The following is a 12,215-nucleotide window of genomic DNA, read 5'->3' as shown; positions in this document are numbered from 1 at the left end:
AAAAAAATTCAGTGTCGTTCATGTTCATGTTCTACATGAACCGCATCTAAGCACAAAAAACGAACTGAAAAATAAGGAAAAATGGTGGTGTTTGGATTGCCGTTATCCAGAAGAACGGCATCCAGGCACCTCTAACCAGAGGCAGAGCAATGTTTGGGCCAGGGTGCCCACCCTGACCTGAGAGTTTTCCTTAAGAGGGGCACTGGTGGCCGCTCCAGTCTGGCAGTTCCCCACTCCCCCTCGTATCTCAACTCACAAGGGGCTGGGGCGGGCTGACCCAACTTTAGGGATGGCAGTGGACCGGGGGAAAGCGGGGCCCCGCCCCGTTTGAACAGGGGATGAAGGGTATGAAACCGGGATGGAGGCGGGGACGAAGGTTAAAATCCATCCCCGTCCGGGGGTGGAGGCGGGGATGGACGTGCACTTTTCCCCGCCCCGCCCCATCCCCACCACGATCCCCGCCCCAACCACTTTTCCCCACAATATCCCCGCCCCGCCCCGCCTCATCCTCGTTTGAACCGGGGATGGAGGACATGAAAGGGGGATGAAGGCGGGGATAGAGGATAAAATCCATTCCCCGCCCGGGATGGAGGCGGGGTGGAGGATAAAATCTTGAGGCGGGGCGGGGGTGGAGACCTTGTCCCCCACCCCGCCCCACTGCCATCCCTACCCAAGTTCCCATCCTCTATCCCCCATCTCTCTCTCTCTCTCTCTCTCTCTCTCTCTCTCTCTCTACTAAGATCCGTGTCCTCTTGCCTGGCCCCACTACTTGAACCTGGCAAAAGTAAGTATCATCTACATCGATATAATATTCTATATTACGTATAGTATCAAAATTTGAACTCGGTGAGATAGAGACTCATACAAAGAGATAATAAGTGCGAGAGATTGATGGTTGCATAAAAAGTAAGGGTGTCAACAGGCCTCGTTTACATGGACCGACCGGAACCAAATCCTATACGGTCTGGTATGGTGATAAATAAGAAAACCCAATTAAGACCCGAGTCCGAATCCAAAGGTTGGATTAATACATGAACTCGGGTATAGTTTGTGAAATTTTATATCAGACCCAAACCCAACTCAAGTTCTGATTAAGACCCGCAATTTTTCAATGTAAAAATGATAAAAAAATATGGTTTTACCATGTATGATTCATGTAGTTCTTACCGGTATGGTATGGTTTTTCTTATAGTGGAGCCGATTAGATCAAATCCGGACCCAATATATACCCAAAAATTTGGTTTCACATGTGTCCGAACCAAACCCAACCGGGACGCCCCTAATAAAAATATAGTCACACCCCAAAAAAGTGAAGAGGGAGTTCCGTGGTAATTTTTAGTAAGAGAGATATTTAAAAGTAAAATAGGTATATAAACTCTATTGGTAAATGAGAATTTAAAAATTACTCTTGCAGTAATTGTTTAAGAGTAAAACATGAGATATTTAACGACAATATATATGTATATATATATACATATATATATACACCGAGAGATTCTTATTTTTCAGAAGGCTTGTCGGTAACACATTCTCTCATATGTGCCCCCTCCTCTCTCTCCACATGGTGCTTACATCACTACCTGGTTCACCTCCTTCAAACTCTCCCTTCTATGCATTATCCTCTATCTCTCCTACTCACTCACACACACACTTAGTGCTATCAATGGATCAACACATACGGTCAAAACATGATTGACTCAAATTATACTCTCACTTCAAATTCAGTAGTTGAAGAACTGCAGACAAGATAGTGTGACTCCCGCAACCATTCCATGGTGGCTCATCAGCATCTCTAAGTAAGTCATAAAATCTACTAGTTGCATCATTTGTTACTTATTCCTCTACCCTAGTTGGTACATCACTAGGTCCCATAGCAGAACCCATTTTTGGTTCTGCGGCATCAAATATCAAATCTACATATAGATTATCGTGCACCATATCCACTCGTGCGTCAAAATTATTCCAAAATTCTCCACCATGAAGCATCCAATTCTGATAACCACTAACAAAACCCTTCTTCTACAGGTGATGTTTAACATCATGAGGTTCTACAAATTGATTGTTCTTACACATCTTGCAGGGGCATCTGATCTGACCGGTGTGATCCACTATATTGACACTTGCCATTGCGAATTCAATAAAACTGTCAACACCATCCACATATTCATGCAACACCTCATTATCAACTATCCTACAGTACATCTATTCACGGTTTACAGTCATTTTATCTTATAATGTTATGGATATTATCATCATCAGTTAAAAGAGAATCATAATAATGCTATGATGAAAAAAATATCTAATTTATCTATTAATTATTATTTTATGATTGTTTGTGAGCAATTTTTTGTTTCAGTTAATGCGTAAATTTTCTTCTTTTCTATACCACAAACATGCTTTACATAAAATGCAATTTCCTGAACTATTATGCATGCATTGATAATTCAATACTTTCGTGTGTAACACCATCATATCATATTTATACACATCACAAAGATATTTACAAATATGAAATCACATTCCATAAAATGATACATTCATTCAAAGCATGTTTTCATGATACAATTTCACATGGAAGGCATAATCAAATGGAAAATGACATTACAATACATTGCACAATTTCACATGCAAGCATGAATACAATCACATCAAACATTGCAATACATTCAAATCATTCATATCAAAACAATGTCAAATATGTACATGCAGCAAACACACTCCAATATCCCGTTAACTACTACCATGCCGAGCATGGAATCCGAACTCCAAAAATAAGAACACTTCTATTTTTATACAATAAAATCATGCTCAGCATGATCTCCAAACTCCATCAAAGTAGTCCTAGTTATCCACGACTAAGTGATTCTGTGAACAAAAAAAGATTGCATCCAAGAAATTAAATAACATGTGATGCACTTACATCACTTACTTACCACGGGTATTTACCCGATTTGCATTTTGCTTGTTTATTTTTGCATAGCATTTTAAGCCGCATGCGATGCTTAGCATTAAGCATCGCACATTTTGCTCTCTTACGCACCTGCAATCCACATTACTCTTGCCCGCCAAAGACAAAGACACAAGAAAGTACCAGCCCGACAGAGCAAACACAACGGCAGGGGGCGGATCCCCCTGCCACTATTGCTTAAACAAGGGCAGGCAGCGGAAGCCCCCTGCCGAAAAGTACCAATGGCAGGGGTGTGGGGCCCCCTGCTAGACGAGCAAACACAACAACAGGGAGGGAGGATCCCCTGCCGTTGTTGCTTAAACAAGTGCAGAGGGGCTCCGCCCCCTGTCGAAAAATACCAACAGCAGGGGGGCTCCGCCTCCTGTCGTTAGAAAATACCAGCGGCAGGGGGGCTCCCGCCCCTGGCGGCCGAGCAAACAGAACGACAGGGGGGGTGGATCCCCCTGTCGCCCTTGCTTAAACAAGAACAGGGGGCCTTCGCCCCCCTGCAAAAAAATACCAGTGGCAAGAGAGGCAGATCCCATGCCACCCTTGCTTAAATAAGGGCAGGGGGTGCCCCCCTGCCGAAAAATACTATCGACAGGGGGGGTCGGATCCCCTGCCGCCCTTGCTTAAACAAGGGCAGGGGGTCCGGCCCCCTGCCGAAAAATAACAGCGATAGGGAGCTCCAACTCCCTACCGGAAAATGCCAGCGGTAGGGGGGAGGGTCCCCTGCCGACAAGTTGAAAAGAGGGACAGAGAGGAGGCGCGGGTATAGGAGACGAGCTCACTGACGTACTTTCTTGTAGGTGGGTCGCCGGAGAGCAGCACGAGGGCGGTTGAGGGAAGAGCAGGTGTGGAGATCGCCGGGCGGTCGCCAGAGAGCGAGAGGTGGCCGAGGCGATCACCAGAGAGCGGGAGGTGGCTGGGGCGACCGTTGAAGAGTGGTAGGTGGCTGGGGCGAGCAGCGCGGATGAGAAAGAGAGAGCAAACACAATTTTGTGCCCTAGATGGGCGTTTTACATAAAAAAAATTAGCGACGGATTCACGATGGTACAATCCTGTCGCCAACACCGATGCTAATTAGTGACGAAATAATATCCGTCACTATTTTGTCGCTAAGTTCTGACATATTTTATGACAAAATAATATCCGTCGCTACTTAGCGACGGATTGTGCAACGAAATGATTCTGTCGCAAATTCCGCAACTAATTCCAAATTTAGGAACGGCTCATTTTCTCTCGCTAATCTGTCGCAAAATTATGACAGATTTTTTCTGTCGCTAATTGACATTTTTCTTGTAGTGTTAGGATAAGCCACAGAACGACAACCAATTAGAGATTGACACCCAAATTAACCAGCCAATCATATTCAGGCTGTTGTGAAGTAATCAAATATGAATCCTTAGATCCAAAATCCCATTAGAATTGGATCCCGAATATGAGATCCAGAATCTATAGTCCACCACAAACTTTATAAAGAAGAGCCTACTCCCTATTCCACAGAATCTAGAATATAGAACCAGAGTAGAGGAACCTATTGCACTAACGCCTAGACTTAGCCTAAGTGCCTACACTTTGCCCGAGCCCACTTAGCCCATTTGACCTAGTTATAGATCCATAGAGTTAGTATACTAGGTCCACTATGTCGGACCAAGTCAATAGAGCCTCAACCCTATGGAAGCTCTTCCTGATTCATCCCATGCTCGCTAAATCATTGTAGAGGGCTACCTAAGCCTGTTGTGAGTTCATTTTTCTCTCATGTACCATACTTTCTCATTTTATCTCGGTTTATTGCATTGATCTGGTTTGTCTAACTCTTTGAATTTTGTTTTTTGTTTTTTTTGTTTTTCCAAAGCGTCAGTGGTGCCTGGCACAATTGAGTCTCATTTACTTATTTTCAATAAGCCGAATAGAGGTTCACACAACCCTAATATATAAAGATCCAATCCGAGGAGCTATGATTCTATTGGAGCTAATCCCTCCCACTTGAGGAGGAGAGACTATAAAATTGCAAACTTTTGCAAAATCTGACTTAAAAACATTGTTTATTTTTTTTAAACCATTATTTTGGTAAAAATCAACACATCCACACTGCATAATTTCATAAATTTATTTTTACTAAAAAATAAATATAAAATACTCGAATAGGGTCGCATATTACTAGAAGTTTGAAAGTGACAATTCTAGGTTTTTTCAATTTGTGGGGGACCAAAATTCTTTTTGCATGCTTACAAACTTAGAAAAATGAAAACTTTTACTCATGAGGCCCTGTTTGATATGGGGAACAATCCTACGGGATTGATGGTCCTTGTGGGAGCTTCTTTGTTCTAAGACATTGGTTTTTAGGGTGTGTTTGGTCGCGTGTTGTGTGGGATACTGTGGCGATTCACCTATTCATTGTTACGCTGAACACAAATTATATAAAAAAAACATCTACCTGCACCCCCCCCCCCCTGTGAAATGACTGGGTGGCATGGCCTCCAATGAAAGGCAGGTGGCATCCCATATGATGACACCCTGGTCTCTCTCTCTTTATTCTTCTTCTCTCTGACCATTGATTACGGTTTTGAATCAAATGTCTTTAATTTGATTAGGGCTTTTCTTTGATTTGATTAGGATTTTTTCTTTGATTTGATTTTATTAGGGCTTTGAATAAAACATGTTCTTAAATTAGGGCTTTTATAGTTAATTTGTTTAGGGTTTTGCTTTGATTTGAATAGGTTTTTTATTTTTTATTAGAGCTTCAAATAAAAAAATTTAATTAGAATTTTTGATAGTTAATTTGATTAAGTTTGTTTTTCTTTGTTTTTTTAATTGAGTTTGAATTTGGGCTTTTTATATTTAATTTTATGGTTTATTCATGGTTTCTTTGATTTTACGATTTATTTATGGTTTATTTTTCTTGTAGTTTAGGCTTTTTGGTTTATTTATGATTTGTTTTCTTGTATTTTAGGGTTTTATGATTTATTTATGGTTTTTGCATTTGTATATAAATATGAATTCTTAATGTTTTCTCAAATTACTCAAATTTGAAATATTTTTGGTACTTGGATCTAGTTTGGGATCCATATTCAGGGATAAAATGCATAATTTTTATGGCAAACTTTAATAATTAGATCCAATATGACATTGATTAAAGCATTTATATATCAAATTTTTTTAATTCTTATTATTTTTTGATATTTAGATCCAATTCGAGATCCATATCAAGAGATAAAATCCATAATAAACATGTTAAACCACTCATATGATAGTTCAGATAGATTGAGTCATATGATCCAAAACAAAGTTATCCAACCCATTATCCATGTGTTTCCAAGATGTCCACACAACATAAAGATCAAACACTGTACACAAGGAATACAACTTCATGTCCAGTCGAAACAAACATTGTACAATTATTATAGAACAGGCAGAACATGTGTTCTATCTGTTATGTTATATATGTTGTTCCGACACATCAGTCTCACTCCTAGGGATGCGACTACCGCTTTCTGGACAAATGCCACCCAGGCGGCGATTGTCCATCACACCAGACACGCCCTAAATGTGTATGAGAAAATAAGTTTGATAGAAAATTATAGCTAGTAGAGTTGTCTCTCCAGAGCCTCATTTAAGCTCCATGGCCCATTTCTTATAATGCACCCAATTGAGTTGGATCCAATTATATAGGCCTGTGCTCTAGGACTTGCTTCTCTGACTGTCCATTAATTTGTTTGGAATTTGGATTTGTATGATCATGAGCTGCGAGTATTTTTAAGATCTAGAACCAACCCAATACCTGATCCAGGCCAGGCTATATTTCAAATCCAAAGACTACCTAAGCAATTCTTAAGTGATAATTTTCTGCAGAATATCAAATTAGACCTGGACCCACACCTAACTGGGTCCAGCCTGACAGGGACCAGCTTACCATCCCACCCATTTCCAAGGGACCTACCTGTCCAACCGAAGTTGCTGGATGCAGATGTGCACTCAGGTCTGGCCCACATAGAGGACTCGTCCAGATCCAACCATGTTTCATCCTGGACCATAGGTGGCACGTAACATCAACAACAGATCAAAAACCCTAGCACAAGTTGTGTGACCAAGACTAGTCCTGAGTCGGACAACTTTGACCATTAGTCAACTGGACCCACCTTCTAACATATGTGGTCCCCAAGTTTCAGTTATATAAGAGCCACTTTTTCTCATTCGGACCCTCCAAAGAAACAAGGGAAGAGGATGGATTTCTTGGAGTTGTTCCTGGAGGCCTATCCGGAGTTTTGTTCCATGGACTTCCCTCAACCCGCGCCGAGCGCCTTCACCGCCTTTGAGAGACCGGCTGTGCTGGGTCTGAACCGGAACCGGAACCGGAACCCAAACTCCCAGAATTTGAACAAGCGGGTAATAGAGATGCTCCATAGAATCCAAGCATCCACGGCCAATGATCGCGAGCTCGAACATAATCCGGGCTACCGGCATATGATCAATGAGAGACAAAGAAGAGAGAAGATCAAGCATAGCTTCAAGATCCTGCACTCTTTGCTGCCCCTAAGAAGCAAGGTCATCTTACCTCTTTTAATTTAGATATTTTCTTTTCTTTTTTAGATAATCCAAGGGAAAACCTATGGTGCGATCAACAACTGCACATTGGCTGGCCTCCAATGGATAAAACCCTTGAGGTCCCCCAGCCCACCAGGGAGTACACCCAGCTTAGCTCTTTTAGATCTTTTAGTTGGTATATATGTTAGGCTACCCCATTCTTATTTGTTGTCAAAGGGACACGCGAGACAGTTCATTTGGAGTACACACACAGGAGTAATGAGCTAGTTTTGCCCCATTTTTTCGTCCTGCTAGGCTTATTAAAAATCATAGTTTTTGGTATTTTTCTCACATCTAACACTTGTTTAGTGGAAACTGGCTTTTGGGTCACCGGAATCTGACCTATTTACAGGTTTTTTCAGTGATCAAAATCAAGGGCTATGAAGGAATCAAAATTTTCTTGCATATAAAAATAGATTTTTTGTCAAAAAATATGATCTAAGAGTTGACTCCCACTAAATCTAACATGCTAAACATATCTAATGGTTCATATCTATCATAAAACACTTCAAACTATGGGTCTTAACCGGGCAGAATGAGAAAAAAAGGCCTAATATGTTCAATTATCTCTCTCTCTCTCTCTCTCTCTATATATATATATATATATATATATATATGTGTGTGTGTGTGTGTGTGCGCGCTCATTTATGATCAATTTGGCTGACAAGTTGATGTTCGTTTTATTTTTCTAGAATGATAAGATGTCTATAGTTCAAATGGCATCTCAGCAATTGATAGAGTTGAAGAGATGGAAGGAGGAATTGCAGAGAAAAAATGATGAGCTAATCAGATGGTTGAAGACAGAGAGAGGAGGAGGAGAAGGTCACAATGAAGAGACAGTAACAATAAGGTTACAGGTGGCCAATTCCACTAATTCCCCCATTGATTGTGTGATGGGGGTTGCTGCATGCTTGAAGAGGAGAGGGTTTAGGTCCATAAGGATGAGGATGGAGGTCACTCCATTGGAGCTGTCAGCCATGGTGGACGTGCCTGCTGAGGTGAGAGAGAGAGAGGTGTTTGGTTAATTTGAATACTGAATTACATACCCTTCACACCCATCCGGGGCAGCAGGCCTGTAGAAAAGGTGCTGACCCTTTCATTTTAGGTTCGACTCTCACTGGGTGTGCAGGTGCTTTTAACTGGCGAGCTCTGTAAGAGCTTGGTGTTGGTGATCACACCTGCACAGGGAGCGGACCCATTAAGTGACCTGGTTTTCGACGAGGGTTCCTCTGTCATAAAAATAATTTGCGTGCTAAAACTCACACACAGACAAATGAAATATGATTCAGTGATTAGATTCCCAATACACCATAATCACAAATCTCATTCTTGGGAAACTGGCGGCAGAAAATCTTGTGAAATTTTAAAAAATGTAGTTTTTTCTCGGAAGAAACATGGGAAAATATCGGTACATGTAAACAAATACAAATATATGAGATATACATCATATATAATATAGTATAAAAGCATTGGAAAATGTTTTTCTGTTTATGGGTTACAATCACGTCAAAGTATGAGAAATATATAAATATTATTTATTTATTTATTTCAGAATATCATTCTATTCTTGGTAAATTATTACGTTAAAACTATGATATTTTCATGACAGCAACAATATTTCTAAAACCAACGGGCGTGTGGTTGGTAGTAGCTGTCAGTGCACGTCTCCTTGTGGTGGGACGTTGCAGGTTCAAACCCCAGTGGTATGTTGAATATTATCTGGTGGAGGTTGGCATAAGAAAAGCAATATTTCTAAAACAAAGATGAAGGCATCTGATCAAACCTCACTGGCACGCGGGTGTGTCGTAGCTTTTGAAGGTGGGGCCACCTAAGGCAGGTAGTCGTGGGCCTCGTGGTCCCTCCTGGGGTTTGAGTGCCGGTTATCGTAAAGGTTTCTTGTCATAAAAAAACAAAATCTCTCTCTCTCTCTCTCTCTTGTTTGAAAAGTGATATTGGTGATATTTTAACATCAAAGTATAAAGGATTACCATTAACTCTCACCTAACCCCATTTAAAAATGCCAAATTGATCTTGTTTTATTGATTAATCATTATATATATTGGCTGTTGAAGGATGCAGAAGCAGCAGAACAAGCCATAAGACAGAGCCTCTTGGTGGCTGGTGACAGTGGGGCGTGAGTGGTGACGTTATTCCAGGAAAGTGCAAGGAACTTTTCAAAAAGTGGTTGGAGTACATGTTCATCTCCTTGTTTTGCCTTCAAAATTGACCGTTAGCTGGCAACGGCTACTTCCACAGGGACCTCATTCTTTTCTATTCTTTGTTGCAACTTACAAATGAACCTCATTTCCAGGCAACTTCTTAGTGGCCATTCCAATTTCTTGATGGTTGGTGAACTGTGTTGTTGGTTTGGATTGGTACAGATGGTCAGTGACTATTGCTGCCATAGATGATTGGTCTAAACTCCCATGTCACACGGACACTTTGAAAAGGACACAGGATAAGTTATTTTTGTGTAAGTTTTCATTTTAAGAGTAACATAGAAATGGACAATGACACGAGAGCAAATTGGCTAGTATCAATATGACATAGGGCTGGAGGTATTTGGGTTTGGGCAAAGATCCACATTACTCTTGGTAAATGGGCTAAAATGGATCTGGATATGTGATTTAGTTTAGGTCCAAGTTAAAACTAAGTATGCTTTGTGGATCCAATCATACCCATACTTTTTTTTATTTTTTTTTGTTTGGCAGATTACAAAAATTTCATGTCTTTTCATCTGTCTATCTATAACTGCCTAACTTATTAATTATTATGTTTAACAGCTTGCCTTTTCTTGGACATGAGCTTTGTCTTAATATGCTTCAGGCATTCATTTGACGCATGAAATTACTTTGTTGTCTCTAATTGACCAAATAGTTTATAGAACGTTCTTTTTGTAATAAAAGAAATGATGCATCTTGGCACAAAGCGCGCCTTAGTTGCAAAGACAAAAAAGTTTGATCAAATGTAACAAAACAAAATTTATATACAAATGACAAATTAGGTGGTTTTAAGCTGTCAGGACAACGACAGTAAGTACGGCAGGCAGAGCCAGCACCGCTAAGTCTATGATCTTGAGGATGGTTTCTCCATGTAAATATAAAAAAAAATTAGGTGGGTTTTTCTTATTTGGGAAGTCATTTTTTTTGAGGTCTGAGTTTATGCAGTTGGAGCCTGACTCAGGCCACTACTTGTCGTCCTAGACCCGGTTGAGCAAGATCTAGGTAGGGATGTCAATGAATCCAATTCACGTTGGATAGCTTTGCAGTGTAAGCAATATCAATTAATAATCACATTGCTCATAAGGATTCCATACAAGTGGCTAGGTGGATCAGATTTTTTTCGATGATCAAGCTGGGGGATTAACACAAGATTGCAAGGAAATAAAAGTGTCCAGTTAAATGATATCCCATTAACACAAGATTGCAAGGAAGATAAGGCAGAGAGATTGGTTACTCTGTCGGCTGTGGTAGCCTGTCACAATCATCAAACATTATACATCAGGACACCATAAAATAGAACTCAGAGATGATGAAATCAACTACAAACAGATGGCTTGTAGGAAGAGAAAACTTTTAACATTCCATGCAAAAACAAAAAAAAGTAGATAGAAGGAAAATTATGTTTTGAACATTCCACACTCAAAACTATGATCTCTCTGTCTCTCTGAGTAGTTTGATACCTCCACAACACTGTTGATGAAGTAGATAAAAAAGCAGAACATTCAATGTTTTGAGTTGGGCAAGATTTGCCAAAAGGTATTTCCCATACTCTGTTTCTCTCCTGATGCATCAGTTGAACCAGTTATAAACAATCACGTGAATAAACCAAAAAAAGGTGTACCCTTTAGCTGTAACTTTGACTTCCCATGTGGATAGAGGGAATGTTAACAACCAAATCCTGTCAGCACGCAGCTAATGATGGGGTCTTCTTCTTCTTTTGACTTAACAAAAAAAAGGTGAGTTTTTTAAAACATGTGAATGTTAAAGACGATGCATGGCTTTAATCTTAGGAATTCAATGATTCAAAATAAACAATTTGACCAAGATTGACCTTTGAATAGGATTTTGGTACTCCCTCAGTTTTTTTCTGCTGAAACATTTCCAAAGATGATACATGGCATGTTCAACCTTGAATCTGAATCTAAAACCATTTAAGGCATATCAGGTTAAATCGGATTCGGTATTGCTGAGTTAAGTCTTCAGAAGACAAAATTCACCACTTGAAGCAGATTGCTCATCTTATTCTGAAATACCACTCAATACAGATAAAGACTTGCCCCAGTGACTGTCAACTTTGCAAAAGTGGCTATGAGATGCAATTTCATCATCACCTTTTTACAGATATGTATGCACACATAACATACAATTGTGATATTTTAATTTGAAAGCATCATCATAATTTCAAAATATCATGATATCATTTCCTAAAATAAGTGGGACTATGGCTTAAAGCTATTGACAAACCGATCTAATAGATCTGTTCGTATCAAATTCTTAATTCCTACTAGTATCAAATTCTCTGGGGGAATTTCAATAGCCCCCAGTCACAAATAGGGCCCACCTGCCCAACATGCCAAGGACCCAACAAGACATGCTCGCTGGTCAAGGCTGGGGCCTAGCACGTCAGTCTCTAACGAGCCTCTGTGGTCAGGCTGGCAAATAGTGGTCAGATTTGGGGA

General features: G+C 40.3%; 1 protein-coding gene across 1 annotated transcript; it reads left to right on the top strand.

The window, feature by feature from the left end:
- Nucleotides 1–7,171: 7,171 nt before the first annotated feature.
- On the top strand, nt 7,172–10,574 carry LOC149830520 (transcription factor bHLH92-like). Its single transcript, XM_090015840.1, has 3 exons — nt 7,172–7,495; nt 8,227–8,532; nt 9,607–10,574. Exons 1-3 carry the CDS (start codon nt 7,175–7,177, stop codon nt 9,670–9,672), a joined length of 693 nt encoding a protein of 230 aa, XP_089871966.1. The 5' UTR covers nt 7,172–7,174; the 3' UTR covers nt 9,673–10,574.
- Nucleotides 10,575–12,215: the final 1,641 nt, after the last annotated feature.

This window comes from Nuphar pumila, chromosome 8 (assembly GCF_984573655.1).
Source record: "Nuphar pumila chromosome 8, dmNupPumi1.hap1.1, whole genome shotgun sequence".
NCBI classification, from domain to species: domain Eukaryota; kingdom Viridiplantae; phylum Streptophyta; class Magnoliopsida; order Nymphaeales; family Nymphaeaceae; genus Nuphar; species Nuphar pumila.
The sequence above is the reverse complement of the archived record's forward strand: the minus strand, read 5'-3'. Positions and strand labels throughout refer to the sequence as shown.